This window comes from Saccopteryx leptura, chromosome 8, assembly GCF_036850995.1.
Source record: "Saccopteryx leptura isolate mSacLep1 chromosome 8, mSacLep1_pri_phased_curated, whole genome shotgun sequence".
NCBI lineage: Eukaryota > Metazoa > Chordata > Mammalia > Chiroptera > Emballonuridae > Saccopteryx > Saccopteryx leptura.
The window spans coordinates 55,852,337-55,872,325 of record NC_089510.1 but is presented as its reverse complement, the minus strand read 5'-3'; the positions used below and the strand labels follow the sequence as shown (position 1 = coordinate 55,872,325).

Genomic DNA, 19,989 nt, shown 5'->3' with positions numbered 1-19,989 from the left:
AGGCCCTGTCTTCAGAAGAGGTAGACCTTCTCTTTGGGGTATGGGTGTGGCAGCCCAAAGCGCCAGCTGTTCCGTAGGCTGGAGGGAGGCTGGGAGGTGAAACACTGGGTGCTCTGCCTGTTCTCACTCTGCCTGCACTCCAGATCCTGCATAAGATTGATAAGGAAGGGGAGCGTCTTCCCCGGCCTGAGGACTGCCCTCAAGATATCTACAATGTCATGGTCCAGTGCTGGGCTCACAAACCAGAGGACAGACCCACCTTTGTGGCACTGCGGGACTTCCTGCTGGAGGTATGGGCAGGTCTGCCCACAGGGGCTGGGGTATCCAAGCTGGGGTCAGTCCCACAGTGGGGGGTGACCTGTCTCTACCCTCAGGCCCAGCCCACTGATATGCGGGCCCTTCAGGACTTTGAGGAACCAGACAAGCTGCACATCCAGATGAATGATGTCATCACCGTCATCGAGGGGAGGTAGGGAGTATAGGGCTGCACTTGCACTGCCTTGAGGGGTGCAGGGAGGTGGGGCCTGCTGGCCAACAGCTCTTCTGCCCCCAGGGCCGCCATGGCAACACACAGGCTGTGGTGGGCCTGAGCTGTGCCACGACCGGAAGGGCGGGCCTGGGTCTCCGCCCGAGTGCTCGGGGTTAAGTGTAGTATGTAGGTGCGCGTTCAAGGGGCTTTCCCGACCTGGTGCCGCCTCGAGCACCGTTTTCACCCTAGGCTCCAGCCTTGGCTGTGTGGGTCAGGGCCGAACTGCTGTAACAGTGAGGCAGCCGCCGCTCAGCCACAACTGGAGACTGGAGCTCCTAAACATTTCTCCTCTACTTCTCCCCCCATCCCTTCCCACGTCCTTCTAGGATAAGGACTCTTCACGACACAACTGGGTGCATTTCAGCCCGCCTCTTCCTAGCAGTGTCCACCCTCCCCCAGAGCCCCGCGGCACTCTCCCAGTGCTCTCCTCCCTCCTCTGCAGGGCCTCACACTCTCCTCTCTGCCCTTGTCTCTGTCCTCGGGCTCCCCTCTCATGGCCCCGTTCCTGATCCTCCCCTCCCCTGCACATCTGGCAACATGTGTCTCTGCCTGTGGGCAGCATCTTCTGAGTCACCTCTGCCTACAAGCCCTGTAGACTCCTGCCTTGAAGCCACACCCGTCACTCACCCCACCCTCTGTTATCTGACCCTCAGGGTGTCTGAGGAACTGGTTGGGGCAGGGCAGGCTTGAGGTGCCTTTGGGGTAGTGGTGAGCATGGAGGGCCTGGAAAGGAGGAAGGCCGAGGGCATTCTGTGATCCAAGCTCCTGATTTAGAGCCAGGCAGGCATGAGGACAGGGGCTGTTTCCCCACAGAGTCCTTTCTGCATGGGCTTCAGGTGTGGGGGTCTGGGCCTTTGGTTAAGCCTTATTCTGCACAGCGGGTTGGTGACAAGGGAGAGCCTCGGGGTCTGAGTCGGTGCTGGAAGTGGTGCTGGAACCCAGGCTGGTGTGGCAGAGCATGACCTGCACCTGCTGTGGCCCCAGCACCTCCTCCCTAGGCCAGGGCTCCCCTCACCTTGGGAACAGTATTTGGGAATAAGAATTTCATACCAGCAAGGTCGTGGCAGTGGAAGAAGGCAGAAAGCTTCTAGGATAGAGGCCTGGGGATAGGAAGGAATATATAGTCTGGTTTGGAGTTAAGGGGCCCGGGAAGGGACTGCAAGCTTGGCACTTTGGGGAACATTCTGGAAGATTAGGATGAGGACCCTCTTGAGGTGTATGGCAGGACCACAAGCCAGAAGTCTGGGCCTACAGTCACTCCTCCCTTCAGGAAGGAGCCTGGACCCTGACCCACCTGGGCCCAGCAGCCCCCAGGTCCCTCCTTCGCCCATCCCTGCTCTCAGTGGGGGTTCTGGATGCCAGGGCCTCCTGTTCCCCAGGGTGTGACTCAGTAGCTCCTTGTGTTTCTAAGGCGTGTGTCTCTGGAGCGGGCGCCCTGGATCACCTCTGGAACAAGGTGGGGGGTGGGTGGGGGGAGGAGTAGGGTTAGGGATCGCTCCTCCCAGGAGGCTGCTGTGGGCATGCCCTGCCCCACCCTTCTGTCACAGGCTCCCTGCTGCCGGCCAGTGTAGGCTTGCTGGGCTCCTCCTCCAGGGCCACCAGCCACTTGGACCACAGTGCCTGCCCTTGGTCCCTGGAGCTTCTCAGGAGGTGGGAGGTGAGGGGTGGGAGGCCATGATAGCAGGTGGGCTTTGGAAGTGGGCCTGGGTGTCAGTGCCCCCTTGTTTTCTCGGTGACAAAATCTCTGCTTGTTTGGCTGGCTCTGTCTTCATGTATCCAAGCGGATGGGCTCTCTGTGTGTGTCCCTTTGGGTCTGTGTGTGTGCGTGTGTGTGCGTGTGTGTGGGGGTGCTGGCTGGTTTTCTGTCTCCTCTTAGCCAGGCTCGCAGCTCTCTCCATTTCTGACCTCTTCTGTCAGTCTGGGATTACTTCTGGCGGAAGCTATCTCCAGTATTTGTTTCCTTGTTCAGAGTCTGGGAACCTTTTGCCCTCGGCTCTGCCTGATTCTGTGGGTTCCACGCCTCTTGGGGTACCGGGCAGTGGGCGGAGAGCTATACTTATAAGGCTCATTCTAGCCTGGGACAGATGCTGACTGCTCTTTTCCAGGGGGTCTTATTTGGAGGCTGGGATGGCTGACAGCACTTTTATGTTCTGTGTTTGTAGAATTGGAGAAGGGGGACAGAGGTTTTGAAATCCTGCAGGTCCTTGGCCTGGCCTGGTCCTGGGAGCCTCTGATTTCCGCAGTAGGTGGGGCAAGGGGAAGCGAGGGTGTGTGCTGTTCCTCACGGCCAGGCGCTCCTGGGACACCCAGGGCAGTGGGGCGGGGGGTGTCTTGAGCTGATTATTTCACATTTGCCAGCCGTTTCTGGACTGCCTTAGCCCAGGACTGGGACAAGGGGCTGGGATATCAGAGGCTGGTTCCTAGTAGAGCTGGGCCCCTTGCGCAGTTCTTAGCCCAGACCACGGTTTCCCAGGTGCTGCTTTGCATTTTGCTTGTCCCAGGATGATGACAAGAGGCAGGAAATAGAAAATCCTTGCTGGAGGTCCTGGCCTTTTCTCACTGCCCTAGGGGCTCCTCGTGTCTGTGTCTGTCTTTGCTGCAGTGACTGCTGAATGGCATGGTGGGCCTGGCCCTCCTGTTGCTGTGGAGACTGGCCTGTTGGTGGAGAGGGGGGAGAGAGTGTGGCCAGAGCAGGCTGGTGGGAAGGACTGGGCTTGGTCCTCCGGGCGACTGGCACCTCGGTCCCACTGAGCCTCAGAGGGAAGCAGGCAGACAGAGTAATACAGCATTGACGAACTCTTTGGCTGTCTCAGGAGTTACATTTGAGCCTTGTCAGGCCGATGTGCGGGGGTACGAGTCCCAAAGGGCCTCTTTCTCACACTCTGCATCTGACTCCCCCTCCCAGGAGCAGGAGGTTTTTGAGGAGGGGCGTCAGGACCCCCAGCAGTCATGGGGTTCTGACCTTGGCCGTATCTGAAGTGAAGGGAGGTGGGCTCTTGCTCTTCAAAGTGGAGCCAGATGAGGTTCCTATGGAAGAAACTTGGCTGTGTTGGCAAAAGAAAGGGAATGGAGAGAGGGATGTCATGCCAGTCTGGCTTTGCTCAGGGTCCACACGGGGAGGGCGTGGGCATGTCGCTGGACTGAAGTTCACTCTACTCTGAACGGCATCTTCTCCTCAGCTGTGTTTCTCACCCAGGCTAACGAGCACTCTGAAGAGGTGTGGAGAACAGTGACACAGCCCTGGGGTTGGTGCCTGAGACAGTTCTGTGGAGGGGCACGCAGAGCCCAGGGAGCCAGTGAGTGTTGGGGGAGAGCTGCAGCAGGGTCCCCCAGTGCCAGATGTGCCCCCCACCCTCTTCATGGGGGCCCTCAATTTCAGTCGGCCCTGGGGCCTTCTCTGTCGAATGGCCCTGCTATTTTCAGATGGGCTTTGTCCCTTCCCGGGCGTTGTCCTCACTTCTCCCTTCCTTCCTTGCCCTTCCCCTCCAGAGAACGGAGTGGTCATCACAGGGTTGCTGTGTCTCTGGTGGGCTGGTCAGCGGCCTTGTTTACAAGGAGGCTGGGTTCCTGACCCTCCCTCGCCTCCCCTCTCGGCTTCCCAAGGACTGCTGTGCTCATGAGGTTCGACTTTCGGTCTCTAGACAAAGCTGTCTGGAGCTCATGCTGCTCCAGTGGGTTGCATGACCCCACAGAGGAAAGCCCGCTGCTTAGGCTTCACTGCCTCCTTCAGCTCCGATCCCTCTGGTCTCACTGCAGTTTGGAGGAGACCTTTCTTTACACTCCTGGCTGTGGACAGGTGACGTGGTGGGGGGTTGACAAGAGAGCATGCAGCTTGGTGGCACACGTGTCTACCCTAGCAGCGTGCAGCTGTCACCACCTCTGCCTTAGCTCAGATTCTGCCCATGTCGTCTGGGGTGAGTGATTGCAGCAGTGGATGCAGGAGCCTCATGGCCTGTTGGCTTACTGGTGCTTTGAAGTGTCCAGGAGGATGCTCTGTTCTTTTTGCCTGTCTGTCCCCTCCCCCATTCCCACCCACCCCACGGGGCTCAGGCTGCTGACAGGTAGGAATGCGTGCTGGGGGCCCAGCCGCACTGGGAGGCTGGGTTCGTTAGGACACCTTGTTTCAGACGGGACTAGAGCTCCTCCCACGTCCCACAGCTGTGTCGGGAGGTGGTGGAAGGCACTGGAGATGCAAGAATTGCTGCCGTGAAGTCCTGCGTTGCCCCAAGTGCTTTCACATGCGTGATCTTCACATAGGAGATAGGTTGTGGTTGGCGGGCTTGGCCCCAAGCCCTGTGCCAAGGCTGTGGTGCTTCCTTGGGACCCTGAAGCTCAGAACTTCTGAAACTGGGCTGAAGAGTGAAATCCGGTGGCCAGGAAAGGACTGGGGCCCAGGCCTTGTGGGAGGAGGGCGGCAAAGCCATATTGTGGGAAGGGCGCTGGCTTTACAGATTAACAACTGAATTTGAATCCTGGGTCTTCTGTAGTCTCTGGTAACTGTAGACAAGTCATTTTACCTGTCTGAACCTGTTTCGTTATTGTAAACTTTAGGAAAAGCTGTCTGACCCACCTAGGAAGCTTAGAGTAAGTTTGTGTGCAAACAGCCGGGCCCTATACTGAGGGAGTGGTCACGGGGGCTGTTGGGAGAGGGCAGGCCGATGGCACACAGCCTAGGTTTTCTACTGACGTGGTTAGTTGTCACAGCTAAAGAGCTTGGTATGGAAAGGGTCCTACTCCTGGGGGCTATCCCACTGCACCCTGGTGTTTACCATGTCATCTCTGTTGGGCAGGGCTGAGAACTACTGGTGGCGTGGGCAGAACACGCGGACACTGTGTGTGGGGCCCTTCCCTCGAAACGTGGTGACCTCTGTGGCTGGCCTGTCGGCCCAGGACATCAGCCAGCCCCTGCAGAACAGCTTCATTCACACGGGGCATGGCGACAGTGACCCCCGCCACTGCTGGGGCTTCCCTGACAAGATTGATGAGTGAGTACTGGGCAGGGCCCCGCCTGGGATCCCGGGGCTGGCATCCCCTCCCTGGGCATGGAGGTTTCTCAGGTTGCCAAGGTCCCTAGGACACCAGGGGCAGAGGGCCTCTCACGGCCCAGCAGCTTCTCCCCGTGGGCAGAGCCAGGGTTAGGAGCTTCGAAGGATGGACCTATACTTTCGTTTGGTGGAAACGCACCGGGGCACCACAGCCTTAAGTCCCCCCCCCCCCCCCCCGGCATTACTAGCCTTAAGAAAATGGACTTGAGCACAGCCTTGGGAAGCAGGTCGGTAGGGAAGCCTTTCTCATGACCACCATCATCTGAGTAGTAGTTTCCCTTCTCCTGGTGGTGGTTGCCGAGTCCAGGAGGTGGGAGCCCACTGGGTCAGGCCCAGGAGTGTGAGGCACAGAGAGAGTTCCCTGTGGGGAAGCTTCAGAGCTCATGTTAGGCAGCAGCTCAGCGCTTTGCCTACCTGCTCACTCTGTACCTGGGAGGGGGTTCTTTCTCCTTTAAGTGAAAGGATGAGGTCATGAGGGGGTGTCTGGGGAGGACACAGAGGAGAATTAGTCACTTCCGGGGTGCCCCGCCCCAGGGTTCTAGCTGGATGCTCCTCAGGCCAGGCCTCCACAGCTCTGCCAGCCCCAGGGCCTTCTAGGCTCTGCTCCCAGGAGCCCTTGCTCCTCTGATTTCTGACACACGTTTCTGTCCTGGCCATGGTGAAGCAAGCCCTTCCCTTCCACGCACACACCCACACCTCCACACAGCGGAGCACTAAGCTCTAGGAGGTCAGTCGGTGTGCCCCGCTCACAAGAGCGAGGTGAGGGCCTGAGAGGGTTGGGGCAGGAGAGCACAGACACCCTGCAGGATGAGGCCTTTGCCCTCCGCCCTGCTCCTGGCGGGCTGCGGCCAGCCCAGCCCCATTCCTCCGGGCTTTAATCAGCCCCAGTGACTAAGTCCCAGATCCTGGCAGTCTGCACAGGGGTTGAGGGTGAACTGGGAGCAGGGTGGAAGGATGTCTCCTGCCCACCCTGACCGGGGAGTATAGCCGGATGCCTCTGGTCCTGGCAGGAGAGAAGAGAGTGTGCCAGCAGGTGGCTGCTGGGCGTGGGTTGGGGTGCTGTGGGCGTTGCCGAGGGCCAGCTCTGCCCTTGTACGGTGTTCTTGGAGCCCCTAACAGCTAAACATTTGACTTGCAGACAGAAGTCCTTTCCCTTCCCTCTCTCCACAACACCCTCCCTGATTATAGCTTAGTTCTACAGAAGGGAGCTAAGAAGTCCTGTGCTCCAGACCCATGCCTGCACGGGGCTTGGACGAGGTGCCTCCCTGGATGCTTCACGCTTGGGGATAGGCCCATCTCCTCTAGAGGTGTCCTCACTGCCACCATCCCACACTGGCCCCCCACCCTCTGCTCTGGTTCTCCCCCCACAGACTGTATCTGGGGAACCCTATGGACCCTCCTGACCTGCTGAGCGTGGAGCAGAGCACCTCCCGTCCCATCCAGCATCTAGGAAGGGTGAAAAGTAAGAACCCCGTTCCCTGGCATCTATTGGCTGCCCAGGGGCACTGTCTTCTTAAGACCAACCCGGAGCCACTGTTCTGGCTCTGACGCTGGGTCAGAACAGCGGGGGGACGGTTGGGTCCCTGGTTCCAGCTGGCTGTGGGGTGGACGATGAGAGGCAGCTGTATCCGCTGAGGTGGGCACCCTTGGTCAGTGCTGCGATGGCCTGCCTGCGCTCTCCACCCTCCTCCTCCCGCCGTGCCCGGAGCCCAGCCTCCCTCACCCACTCTAATCCCTCTCCCCTCTCCCAAGCCAAAACCACCCCGCAGGCTTCATCTTGGCCGGGAGCCTCACCCACTCCCTGGGTCCTGGGCCTGTGGTTCCGGAACACGGTTTCCCCACCCTGCACCCCATTGCTTCCCATTGCTCTTGGGTTTGCATGCTCACTCGCCTTATTCACTGCGTTCTCTTTCTTTCTCCACGCTCTGCCCTCTGTCTGTCTCTGTCTTTCTCCCTTGTCCTCTGTCTGTCCTGCTGTGCCCCCCTCTACTCTCTGCATGGCCCTTCCTGCAGGGGAGCCTCCACCTCGCCCACCTCAGCCTGCCATCTTCACTCAGAGTAAGTGGGGCTGCTCTCGGCGCCTCGGCCCCCGCCCCCTCTCCCTCTGTCCTCTCATTCCTCCTCTCCTGGAAGGTACAGAACCCTGCTGGCTGGTGGGGGGGGGTGGGGGTGTGCTGTGAGCTTTTGCTGCTGACCTGGCCCGGCATGCCTGCCTCTCCTTTCACCCCTCCCCCACCACCAAAACCAGAAACAAAAACAGAAATCCTGGGCTTCTGGAGCAAGCGTGTGGTTCTGGTGCCACCGCTGCCTCTCTGCCACTGCCTGGCCTCACTCCCTAGAGACCTGCGGAGGCTGGGCTTTCATGATGGTGGGTCGGGGCTCCTGCTGCTCCTGGTGGGGTTCACCCATAACCCCCTGCCTCTCTGCCACTGCCTGGCCTCACTCCCTAGAGACCTGCGGAGGCTGGGCTTTCATGATGGTGGGTCGGGGCTCCTGCTGCTCCTGGTGGGGTTCACCCATAGCCCCCTGCCTCTCTGCCACTGCCTGGCCTCACTCCCTAGAGACCTGCGGAGGCTGGGCTTTCATGATGGTGGGTCGGGGCTCCTGCTGCTCCTGGTGGGGTTCACCCGTAACCCCCTGCCTGCACTAATGGTGCTGTAATGGGTTGGGGGTAGGGTTACTAACCAGGGGCAGGGCCTCTGGGGTCTTGTGGTGATGGAGGGGCATCAGAGGCGGGCACGTGTGGGGTGTCACTTGCTGCTGAGAGGGAGGCAAGGGCTCACCTGCCACATAGAGAGCTGGCAGCTCCATAGCAGGCTTCGCCCTTCTGTTCGAAGGGTGGTTGTGAGTAAGAATTAGGCAGCCGAGGGCTGCTCTCCAGGGCAGTTGGGAGGAGACACTTGGCTTTCCTCCCACACCCCACCTTCCCTGTCCCTCTGCCTGACACTGCCTCCTTGTGCGGGTCTCCCTCCCCTTGCAGAACCAACCTACGACCCTGTGAGTGAGGACCAAGACCCCCTGTCCAGCGACTTCAAGAGGCTGGGCCTGAGGAAGCCAGGCCTGCCCCGTGGGCTGTGGCTGGCAAAGCCCTCGGCCCGGGTGTCCGCTACCAAGACAGGCCGTGGTGGCAGCAGTGGCGAGGTCACACTCATCGACTTTGGTGAGGAGCCTGTGGTCCCGTCCCCACGGCCCTGTGCACCCTCACTGGCACAGCTGGCCATGGACGCTTGCTCCTTATTGGACAAAACCCCGCCGCAGAGCCCCACGCGGGCACTGCCCCGACCCTTGCACCCCACGCCTGTGGTGGACTGGGATGCACGCCCACTGCCGCCGCCTCCTGCTTACGACGATGTAGCCCAAGATGAGGATGACTTTGAGGTCTGCTCCATCAACAGCACCCTGGTGGGCACAGGGGTCTCTCCTGGGCCCAGCCAGGGGGAGACCAATTACGCTTTCGTGCCTGAGCAGGGGCGGCTCCTCCCTCCCCTGGAGGACAACCTGTTCCTCCCGCCCCAGGGTGCGAGCAAGCCACCCACCTCAGCCCAGACCGCAGAGATCTTCCAGGCGCTGCAGCAGGAGTGCATGCGGCAACTGCAGGTCCCGGCCGGCTCGCTGGTCCCCTCACCCAGCCCGGTGGGTGACGACAAGCCCCAGGTGCCCCCCCGGGTACCCATCCCTCCGAGGCCCACACGTCCACGTGGCGAGCTATCTCCAGCCCCCTCTGGCGAGGAGGAGATGGGGCGGTGGCCTGGACCTGCCTCCCCTCCCCGGGTGCCTCCCCGGGAGCCCCTGTCTCCTCAAGGCTCAAGAACCCCCAGCCCCCTGGTGCCACGTGGCAGCTCCCCACTGCCACCCCGGCTCTCAAGTTCACCTGGGAAGACCATGCCCACCACCCAAAGCTTTGCCTCAGATCCCAAGTATGCCTCACCCCAGGTGATCCAGGCACCTGGCCCACGGGCCGGTCCCTGCATTCTGCCCATTGTCCGCGACGGCAAGAAGGTCAGCAGCACCCACTACTACCTGCTGCCTGAGCGCCCGCCCTACCTGGAGCGCTACCAGCGCTTCCTACGTGAGGCCCAGAGCCCTGAAGAGCCGGCCCCCTTGCCTGTGCCCCTGCTGCCCCCGCCCAGCACCCCAGCCCCTGCTGCCCCCACTGCCACTGTTCGACCCATGCCCCAGGCTGCCCCAGACCCCAAGGCCAACTTCTCCACCAACAACAGCAATCCAGGGGTCCGGCCACCAGCCTTGAGGGCCACGTTTCGGCTGCCACAGAGGGGCTGCCCTGGGGACGGGCCAGAGGCAGGATGGCCGACAGATAAGATCCAGCTGGTGAGTACCAGGCCTGGCTGTTGGTGAGGAGGGTCAGGAGCCCGAGGGCCCCAGAGGAAGGGGCCCAAGTGGTGCTAACGGGTGGGTGGGTGTGCCCAGCTGCAGGCCATGGTGCATGGGGTGACCACAGAGGAGTGCCAGGCGGCCCTGCAGAGCCACAGCTGGAACGTGCAAAGGGCTGCCCAGTATCTGAAGGTACCACCTGCCACTCTGGTTTTCAGGGACCCTGAAGACTGTTCTGCTGCTCTCCCCTACTCTTTACCCCCCTCTGCCCCCACCTTTGCCTGGTGCCCCTTGGCCCCAGTGTGTCCCATGGCACCACCCTCTGCTCCTCAGGTGGAGCAGCTCTTTGGGTTGGGTCTGCGGCCACGAGGCGAGTGCCACAAGGTGCTGGAGATGTTTGACTGGAATCTGGAGCAAGCCGGCTGTCACCTGCTGGGCTCCTGCGGCCCCGCCCACCACAAGTGAGTGAGCTCCACGCTGTGCCTCCTGTCCCAGAGGGGTGGTCTGGAGCACACCGTTCTAGGAAAAGGCCCAACACCTCCGCAGGCCACACTGGGCCAGGGACACAGGGCTCCCCAGCTTGGGGGAGGGATGTTGGGCCCCAATCCAGAAAGCAGACGGTTTGGGGTGAAAACAGTTTCTCCTAAGCATGTTTATTTAGACTTTTAGCCATGTGGTTAAATGAATTAATGAGTAAAAGAGGAAGTTGGAACCTCTCTGGTTACCCAGCTTGTTTCCCTAGCTCCCCCCACTGCACCCTGAGTAGTCTCCAGAGAGCAGCAGTTCAGGACCCAGTGATTAGAATAAATATTTCTCACCCCTAGATTTTGAAGTTCAGTTTAAAGCAATACCAGTTTTAATGCCTTTTTAAAAGAATGTCTAACCAAAAAAAAAAATCCATTCTTTCCTGTAAAAAATGTAAGTATTCATATATGATAGTTACCTAAATAACATACAGTGGTATGTAGTATAGATATATACATGAGAAGTTACTACCAAGTCAGAAAGTGGTGGATGTGGTAAATTGCAGCGTCATTTCAGCAGGAGCGCTGGTGGGAGGCGGGGTCTCACACTGGGCTGCCAGCCCGCTGGGGCGCATCACAGCCTTAGGTGACACACGTGTCTCTCAGGGTCCTCATCTGTAAATGATGGTGCCTGTCTCATAGACCTGATTAGTAGAATTAATGAGCGAAGCATCTGTCACACTTCATACCACGTGTCTGGCACACACAACACCATTAGTAAATTATTAGTGATAGACTAATAAATAAACCTAGGCTTTACTGTGCCTGTCACCGTCGGGTACTCCAGTACACAATCCTGCCAGCCTCTTATTTTTAGAAAAAAGGCATCCCAAGATAAAGTCCGAAATTACTGCCTATAACTCCAGTTTTCAACTGCCTGCCTGGCACAGAGAGGCCCTGGAACAGCCCTGTTGATGGAAGGGTTTTCTTGTTGGTTTCCACCCTTTAGGCGCTGAGATGTCTTGAGAGCCCGAGGGTCTGCCCTGAAGGGATCACTTGAGCCTGTCCATCTGACAAGGGTGGGCGGAGGGCCGTCTGAGGCCTAGAGGACCTGCTGCCAGCTGCTGCTGCTCCTGGCTGAGCGAGTTCAAGGCAGCAGAAGGCTGGGAGCCTCGCCTTGCCTGTCCCTCCCTCACCCAGTGCCGTTCCTGAAACTTCGGTTCAGCCCACGGTGCCCCAAGCCAGGATGCAGGAAGTTGTCCTTTGAAAGCAGGCCTGGGGATGGCCTCAGCATGTCCTGTGGTTGACCTGCCTCTGGCTTCATTCACCCTTGTAGGGCTTGTGGCTGGAGTGTGTCCCCAAGTCCTGCCGACGGGAAAGCCAGGCTTGACCCTAGGCCGGGAGGGTGTGTTGACCACACTGGAAAGTGGACCAGCACAGGGTGGGGTCCTTCTACACGGAGACCCTGGCGGATAGTTGGGGTGTCGTACAGAATGTGACTTGTGGCCTCGCCATGGCCATTGTTTTGGGACTTGGCTGGTCTTAGGATCTTGTGCCTGGAATAGCCTGAGGTGGCTCAGGAAGCGGAGCGTTAGTGCCAGATAGTTCTCTGGCGGGGACCAGGTTGGAAGGAGACCAAGGGGTAGCTGCCCTGGAGGGATGCGAGTGCTTCCTCTGACCCAGCTCTTCCCCTGTGCCATTCCGTGTTTTCCCACCAGCCTCTGTTGCCAAAGTTGCTGTCCCAGCTATGGATACCTGCTTCTTCCAGAGAAATAAAATTAGTTTTTATTTTATGTTACTTACTTGTGCCTACCTTTGTTTTTGTGTCTTGGTCAGCAGCCTGAAGCCTTGGGGTGCTGCTCCCCAGGCCACCAACCTCTGTTCAGAGCATCGGCCTCATAGCATCACCTGTGGGCAGAGGACGGAAGTGCAGGCCCAGTGTCCTGGCCTGACAGAGCCCCCACCTGGCTAGCAACTGGCTCACAATCCCTATGTCCTTGCTCTAGAGCAGGGGTCCCCAAACTACGGCCCACGGGCTGCATGCAGCCCCCTGAGGCCATTTATCCAGTCCCGCTGCACTTCTGGAAGGGGCACCTCTTTCATTGGTGGTCAGTGAGACCACCAATGTGCTCCTGGAGTACTGTATGTGGCAGTGCCACAAAGCATGGCGTCGCTCACGTACAGTACTACTTCTGGTGACGCGGGACGCATGCATCACAGCTCCGGAAGCACGTCATATCACTTGTTACGGCTTGCAGTGACAAATATGAAATCAGACATTGACCATCTCAATAGCCAAAAGCAGGCCCATAGTTCCCATTGAAATACTGGTCAGTTTGTTGATTCAAATTTACTTGTTCTTTATTTTAAATATTGTATTTGTTCCCGTTTTGTTTTTTTACTTTAAAATAAATGTGCAGTGTGCATAGGGATTTGTTCATAGTTTTTTTTATAGTCCGGCCCTCCAATGGTCTGAGGGACAGTGAACTGGCCCCCTGTGTAAAAAGTGTGGGGACCCCTGCTCTAGAGTGCCATGTAAGTCCGGTATACTGCTGGAGAGAGTATAGAAACTCAGCTGGAGCCAAGCCAGGAACTTTAGTAACAAGGAAAACTTCAATATGTTAATTTTGTTTTTCTGAATAACTGTTATTTCACATGATTCAAAATTCAGAAGGTACTAAAGAGAATACAGGGAAGCCTCCCACCCCAGCGGCCCACCTCCCCTCCCCAGAAGCTGATTTGACCATCAGTGTCTCGTGTGTTTGTTTTTTTCACTTCCAGTATTTGGAACAGCTCCTAACTACTGAAAGAGCTTCCCTATTCTTGTGTAGGGTCGCGTGCATGTCTGGCAGTGCCTTATTACCAGGCTCCTGTGATGAAGGGGGATTTGGTTGTTTCTAATACTTCGCATTTGCAATCAATGGCGTGTGTGGATTATCTTCCACTTGATGTTGAGTTCCCAGAAGTGTGAGTCCTCAGAGTGTGTGCAGGAATGCTGAGCTGCTCTCCTGAGGAGGCTGGTCAGTTGCCACAGCCACTGGTGTGTGAGCACTTTCCATGTTCTATGGAACTTCCTGGTTTTTAACCAGTCTGACAGATGCGAAATGGTGTCTCTGTAGCTTTAATCTGCATTTCTTGAATGAATGAACATTTTAAAAAATTTAGTTAGGCCATTTCTATTTCCTTTTCTATGAGTTACCTATTAATATCCTTGGCCCATTAAAAAAAGTTACGTTATCAGCCTGACCAGGCAATGGTGCAGCGGATAGAGCGTCAGACTGGGATGCTGAGGACCCAGGTTCGAGACCCCGAGGTTGCCAGCTTGAGCACAGGCTCATCTGGTTTGAGCAAAAGTTCACCAGCTTGGACCCAAGGTCGGTGGCTTGAGCAAGGGGTTACTCAGTCTGCTGAAGGCCCGCGGTCAAGGCACATACGAGAAAGCAGTCAATGAACAACTAAGGTGTCGCAATACGCAATGAAAAACTAATGATTGATGCTTCTCATCTCTCCGTCTGTCTGTCCCTATCTATCCCTCTTTCTGACTCTCTGTCTCTGAAAAAAAAAAAAAGTTACATTATCAATCTGTTTCCCACTGGTTTTTAGGAAATTACTGGATCAAAGAAATTAGTCCTTTGAGCTTTACCATATTATCTGAATTTTAGGAAAAGAGGTAAATCATAAGAAAGTAAGACGATGGCTTGGGTTTGTTAAAAAACAAAACAAAGGCCATTCAGGGTTTCCCAGGCTGGTCTGTGTGGTGGGCCCTGTAGCCTGGGAGGTCAGGAGCCTTCAGATTCAAACATGTTCTGCCTACTCTGTTCACTGAGACAGGAATTATATTTAGACAATTAAAAAATTTTAGTCAAAGGCCCTGGCCGGTTGGCTCAGTGGTAGAGCGTCGGCCTGGCGTGCAGGAGTCCCGGGTTCGATTCCCCGCCAGGGCACACAGGAGAAGCATCCATCTGCTTCTCCACCCCTCCCCCTCTCCTTCTTCTCTGTCTCTCTCTTTCCCTCCCGCAGCCGAGGCTCCATTGGAGCAAAGATGGCCCAGGCGCTAGGATGGCTCTGGATGCAACAGAGCGACGCCCCCTGGTGGGCATGCTGGGTGGATCCCGGTCGGGCGCATGTGGGAGTCTGTCTGCCTCCCCGTTACCAGCTTTAGAAAAATACAAAGAAAAAAAATAGTAAAAAAATTTAGTCAATTATGATACAAAAGTGAAAAGTTTATATTAAGTAGTCTTTGGGCATTGCCACTAGACCTGGGTTCCATTCTCAGTTGTTTGATATTGGAAAAGTTACTTAACTTTCCTGAGCCTAAAAACTAGAGAAATGATTCTTGCTTATAGAATTGTCAGGAGGATTAAATGAGATCACATGGATAAAACATTGTGCTTAGTGCATAGGCCATGCTAAGTGTTACCGATGGGACCTGGCCCTCTGTGTCTGCCTAGGGCCAGCCAGTTTCCTAGCTGCTTATCCTGCCGGTCTCAGTAAGTACTCAATAAATAGTAATCGTACTTTTATTTCTTCATTATATAGCTTACATTATACACTGACCACAGCTGTATATACAATTGTCTTCATATTTTCCCTAATTTATTTTTTTTTAGGAAGAAATTGAAGAGTGACAGGAAGGGAAAGAGTTGAGAAGCATCAACTCATAGTTGCGGCACCTTAGTTGTTCAATGATTGCTTCTCATATGTGCCTTGATCAGGGGGAGGGGTGGCTCAAGCTGAGCCAGTGAGCCCTTGCCAGCAATCTTGGGCTCAAGCCAGCGACCTTGGGCTTCAAGCCGGTGACCATGGGATCATGTTGATGATCTTGTGCTCAAGCTGGTGATCCCATGCTCAAGCCAGCGACCTTGGGGCTTCAAATGTGGGACCTCAGTGTCCCAAATTGATGCTCTGTCCACTGCACCACCACTAATCAGGCTTCCCTTAAATTTATTTTGGAAACATTTTGTTTTTTTGCTACACGTCATTCCTATTTTATACATCATGGATGTTTTTTATTCCATTTAAGAAAAAATGTCTTTTTTTTGTTTTGTGTGTGTTTTTTTTTTGTTTGTTTGTTTTTTTGGTAAATGATGACAAAGCTAAGACATTTCAGAAAGCTGTTTTGGTGGGGGAAACAAAGCATCTAGGGGTCCTTCAGGAGGTCAGGAAACCCAATGTACTTTTCTTGCCAGACACACAGTTCCCCAAACCCCAGGATCTCCTGCTCTTTTTCTCACTTCTTATCAGCCTGCCAGCTGTTCCCAGCATTTCCTGGGTTTATTGAAAAGAGCTTAAGGGAGGATGTTGGAAAAGCTAGCTCAGTGTAGGGAAGATGAGTTGTAGAATTATGCACCCGAAACCTATAAAAAAATTAGTGTCACCCTAATAAATTCAATTAAAACAAAAAGCTGACTTAGGTTGGCTTGCCAACATGGAGAACCAATAAATCAGCGAGACTCATTGGGTACCCTTGTGTCAAGCCCTGAAATCGGGATACAAGTCGGGCAGAGCCTGTGTTGCGGCAGGCTGACGGTACAGCGCGATGATGAGTGCTCTCAGATCATTATCTGCCAGGTGCCTTGAAAACAGTGGGCGGCTCCCCGGAGACGATATTGGGCTGATTTGATGGGGAAGAAGAAGCATATGCCAGGAAGGGGAGAGGGCATGAAAACATGGCAGGTGAGAGGAGCTGCGTGTGCAAAGCTATGGAGGTGCAAACTGGCTTAATACTGACGGTTGGCAAAGCTAGCACCCACACTTTTATGTTTTGGGGGGTGGGTTAGAGGTGGTTTTAATGCGATCCTGGTACAAGAGGCACGCCTTGACCTGAAGCACTGGTGTGAAATGCTGTGTTCTTTGACTTTGTAGACAAAGGGAGGGAGACAGCAGAGGAGACTAAGCAGAGAAATGATGTGGTCAGATTTGCGTTTTTAGCGAGATGACTCTGCATAAGAGTGGCTCGCCGCTCCACTGCAGCCGTGAGTGGAGGAAAGATAGCGGATGCGTCTCAGTGGTGGGATTCAGCCGGTTTGCACTGGTTCGGCAGAACAGATACCTAATTTTTTTGTTGAGTTTGGCACTTGTAATCAGGGTTCTCTCTAAGGTGGGTGCCTGGGCGGCTGCCCAATATGAAAATCACAAATTCACATTCCTTACTCTTTTCTAACGTTCATCTGAGCAACAATATTCTAAGCGCCTTTAGTAATGTTCATTCTGTCCATAGGTGAAAAAAATTTGATAGAACTATGCTTGTAATATTTATTCATTTCATAAAAGTCATTGTATGTTTGGTGAAATACTACATTTTCATTCCCATGGATTTGTTACTTCAGTAAACATAAAGTATAGAGAAAAAATGCCAAACAACCAGGGAGTGACAAGCTGTCATTGGAAACATCTTTTTTTCAGGTATTATTTAATATTTTTTCATTAATATTTTAAAACTCTTATAATCTAGTTTTGTATACCTCTTTTATTGCTCTTATTTAAATATTAAATGCATGAAATAATAAACTACCTTTTGGTATATCTTTTTTTATACTTAAAACGATCATTAGGGAGAGAGCCAGTTGTGAAATTGTTTGAATCCCACCACTGGTCTCACTGCATCCTGGGAACACAAAGGAGTTCATAATTTGAAGCAAATTTTTACAGAAATTTGCACTTGAGGAATGGAGGAACCACCAATTCTTGGCATCCTCGGCTAGTGCCCCTGAAGTCCAGTCCAGGGCCAGTGCTGACCTAAGTAGGGTCAAGCTTTCCCTGGCCTGAGGTGAAATAATAACCACACTATTGAGTTTTTCTTAAAATGAAACATATTTAATTTCAAGGACTCCTACAATTTTGGTATTGAAATGGCTATTCTTGTGTGGTAATGGTAAAGTTAGTGTTAGATGGTAAATTTGTCCCCATGCCCTTATGTAGCAATGCTGTGGCAGCCTGCCCTCTCCAGCATTGACAATATTTTAATGATTGCTGAAATCTATCTTCAGAACCCTTGGGTAAGAGTGATTTTGTGTTAGGCAGCACCGCCTACTGGCAACAATGGGACATTGCAGCCTCAGACTAATTGTCAGGGAAAATCAAGATTGTGTAAACTTACTGCCCCAAAAATCAGTTCAATTCAAAAGCTGCTGGCCCAGGCCCATGGGTGCCTTAATGGGATTCATTTCAGGGAAGTTGGGAGAAGAGGAAACACCATATGGAGAAAATCAGAGGCCAACAGGATCTAATGTCAGCAAAAGGGACTAGGTAGGAGCTCTGAAGGAGGCCACCTCTAAACCTAAAGGAAACCATGGGCTGGCTCCCCGGGAGTGTGCCACAGGGTAAGGGACAGCATGCAGAGTGGGCCTAGCATGACTCAAGCGCCCTGTGGGAATCCGCCCGCCACTGTATTTTTCTTTTAATGTTTCTGATTGTCATACATGCTCGTTATTAACTTGGATGGAACATTTGGAAAAGCACAATGAGAACATTTTAATTACTCAGAAAGCCACTTGAAATTTTGAAGTATTTCTTCCAGTTCCTGTGTACATATATGTTGTATGTATAATGGTTTTATAAAAATAAGGTAATCCGGCTTGTACTGTTTTGCAACCTGCCTTTTTTTACTTAATATTTTGCTATAAGCGGTTTTCTCTATCTTTAAATTCATCTTCTCAAAAGATATTTAGACTGCATATTTTTCATTCTATAGAAATGAAACAAAATTTTGCTATTTAACACATTATTTTGTTACCATCTTTATTTTGTGACAAATTATTTTAACAGATACTGTATTACTAAATGGCTCTCCAGAAAAGATCTTTCTTCTTTATTAAAACAAAACATATATTTTAAAAGAGAGGACTTTTATTGTAGAGATTTGTTTTAAAATATTTATATTTCTGAATGAAGTGATCTGTTGAGAATAGTCCAGATGGTTGGAGGAAATGACCATGAGTTGATAGTTATTGAAGCTGGCCATTGTAGTACTCAAGAGGATGAATGAACCTTTCCACAATAAAAGGTTAAACAAAAATGCACGCCCTCCTCACATAGGGAGTTCCCACTGGGCCAGCGTCTGCTCTGAAGCCGTCCCCCTGGAGGTTTGCACTTTGTTTCTGGCCCCAGGGATGCATGGCTTCTCCCTTCTCAGCTGCTGCACGAGGTAGACAGAGTCCCCTTCCCTTGATGGCCTCTGTGAGGTAGAAACAAGGTAGAGTTTTGGTCCAGCGGTTTCACTGGACCAAATTCTGAGAGAAACATCTGTAGTCCTGTCATCACAGCTTCCTGTGTGCTCACCCTTTATTCCGGGGCCTTGCTTCTTTTTTTCCCCTTTATTTTTAGCAACAGAGAGAGAAAGAGAGATGAGAAGCATCGACTCATGGCACTTAAGTTGTTCATTAATTGCTTCTCATGTGCCTTGACCGGGGGGCTCCAGCTGAGCCAGTGACCCCTTTCTCAAGCCAGAGACCTTGGACATCAAGCCACTGACCTCTAGGCTAAAGCCAGTGACCATGGGTACATGGGCTTATGCTGGTGAGCCTGCACTTAAGAAGATGAACCCGTACTCAAGCCGGCAACCTTGGGGTTTCGAACCTGGGACCTCAGCACCCCAGGTTGACGCTCTATCCACTGCGCCACCACTGGTCAGGCTTGGAGCCTTCTTACAGGGTGGTATGAGGTCCAGCAATGCCAGCATCACCTGTGGACCTATTAGAAATGATGCAGAACCCAGGCTCCCTCCTGGACCTACTGACTGGAATCTTCACGTTACCAAGATTCCTCCAGAATTAGTGGATGCAATGAACTAGGGCAGCTCCACTCTCATCCCAAAGAGCCGGCGAGCTTTGGCTCCTGGGAGCCCCTGAGCCTCTCTAATCGAGGGTTGTGCTCCCCACCCACCCTCCCTGATGACCCATTACCCATCCTAACTTCCCCCTTTTTTCAAATAAACAATTTAAAAATATACATAGAATGTAATCACAACAGTGTTTATAATAGTAAACAATTGGAAACCATCAAAATGTTCAGGAATAGGGGATTGGTTAAATACACAGGGGATCCCCGGGTTAGACAATCTTGACATATAACGTTTAGAATTTACGATGCTCACTCATAAAAACTTAAAAAAATTGAGACATGAGTGTTCCTGCTTATGCTGTTAGTGTAGTACTTACAGACTATGTGGATGAACTAGTTTGGAAGAGAAGAAGCCATCAACCTTCCAGACTAGCTGGGAACAATTCTTCAAGAAGGTAGAGAGCCCTGTAACAGATCCTGTATCCTCTACATCAGCTGCTTCTCGAGATGAAACACCTGTAGTGCAGGTAGAATCATCTCCAGCGTCTCCTGCATGTTCCTCAGGCAATCCTGACTCACCTGACCCAGTGTCTCCAGCACCTTCTGCAGGTTCTCCTGCCTCTCCGGCTTCCTCCTCCCAATAGGTCACTCTCTCCCACCTTGCAATGCCCCTTCCAGTGTGCACACCAACCACAGGAATAAAGGTAAGAATTTTTTTTATACTCATTTCTTGTCATTTTTTCTGTTACTACAATACAGTGTACAGTACAGTTTATTTATATCTTTTTCCTTTTTCTGTGGCTTAGTTGTGTTTTTATGTTCTAGATTATGATTTTAC

General features: G+C 53.4%; 1 protein-coding gene across 10 annotated transcripts in view; it reads left to right on the top strand.

Annotated features, from left to right (window-relative positions):
* The window catches only part of TNK2 (tyrosine kinase non receptor 2), a 41,190-nt gene extending 29,022 nt beyond the window's left edge, over positions 1 to 12,168 (top strand). For 5 of the 10 annotated variants that reach the window (XM_066347927.1, XM_066347928.1, XM_066347929.1 and 2 more), the window contains exons 8-16: positions 144 to 290; positions 375 to 469; positions 5,320 to 5,514; positions 6,945 to 7,036; positions 7,588 to 7,707; positions 8,555 to 9,903; positions 10,003 to 10,098; positions 10,240 to 10,367; positions 11,380 to 12,168. In XM_066347927.1, the coding sequence (XP_066204024.1) occupies positions 144 to 290; positions 375 to 469; positions 5,320 to 5,514; positions 6,945 to 7,036; positions 7,588 to 7,707; positions 8,555 to 9,903; positions 10,003 to 10,098; positions 10,240 to 10,367; positions 11,380 to 11,386 (2,229 nt within the window). In that variant the 3' untranslated portion in view covers positions 11,387 to 12,168. Of the gene's footprint in view, positions 1 to 143; positions 291 to 374; positions 470 to 5,319; positions 5,515 to 6,944; positions 7,037 to 7,587; positions 7,708 to 8,554; positions 9,904 to 10,002; positions 10,099 to 10,124; positions 10,372 to 11,379 lie in introns of those variants that run through there. The other 5 variants (XM_066347926.1, XM_066347930.1, XM_066347924.1 and 2 more) reach the window with 5 other exon arrangements.
* The last annotated feature ends 7,821 nt before the right edge of the window (positions 12,169 to 19,989 follow it).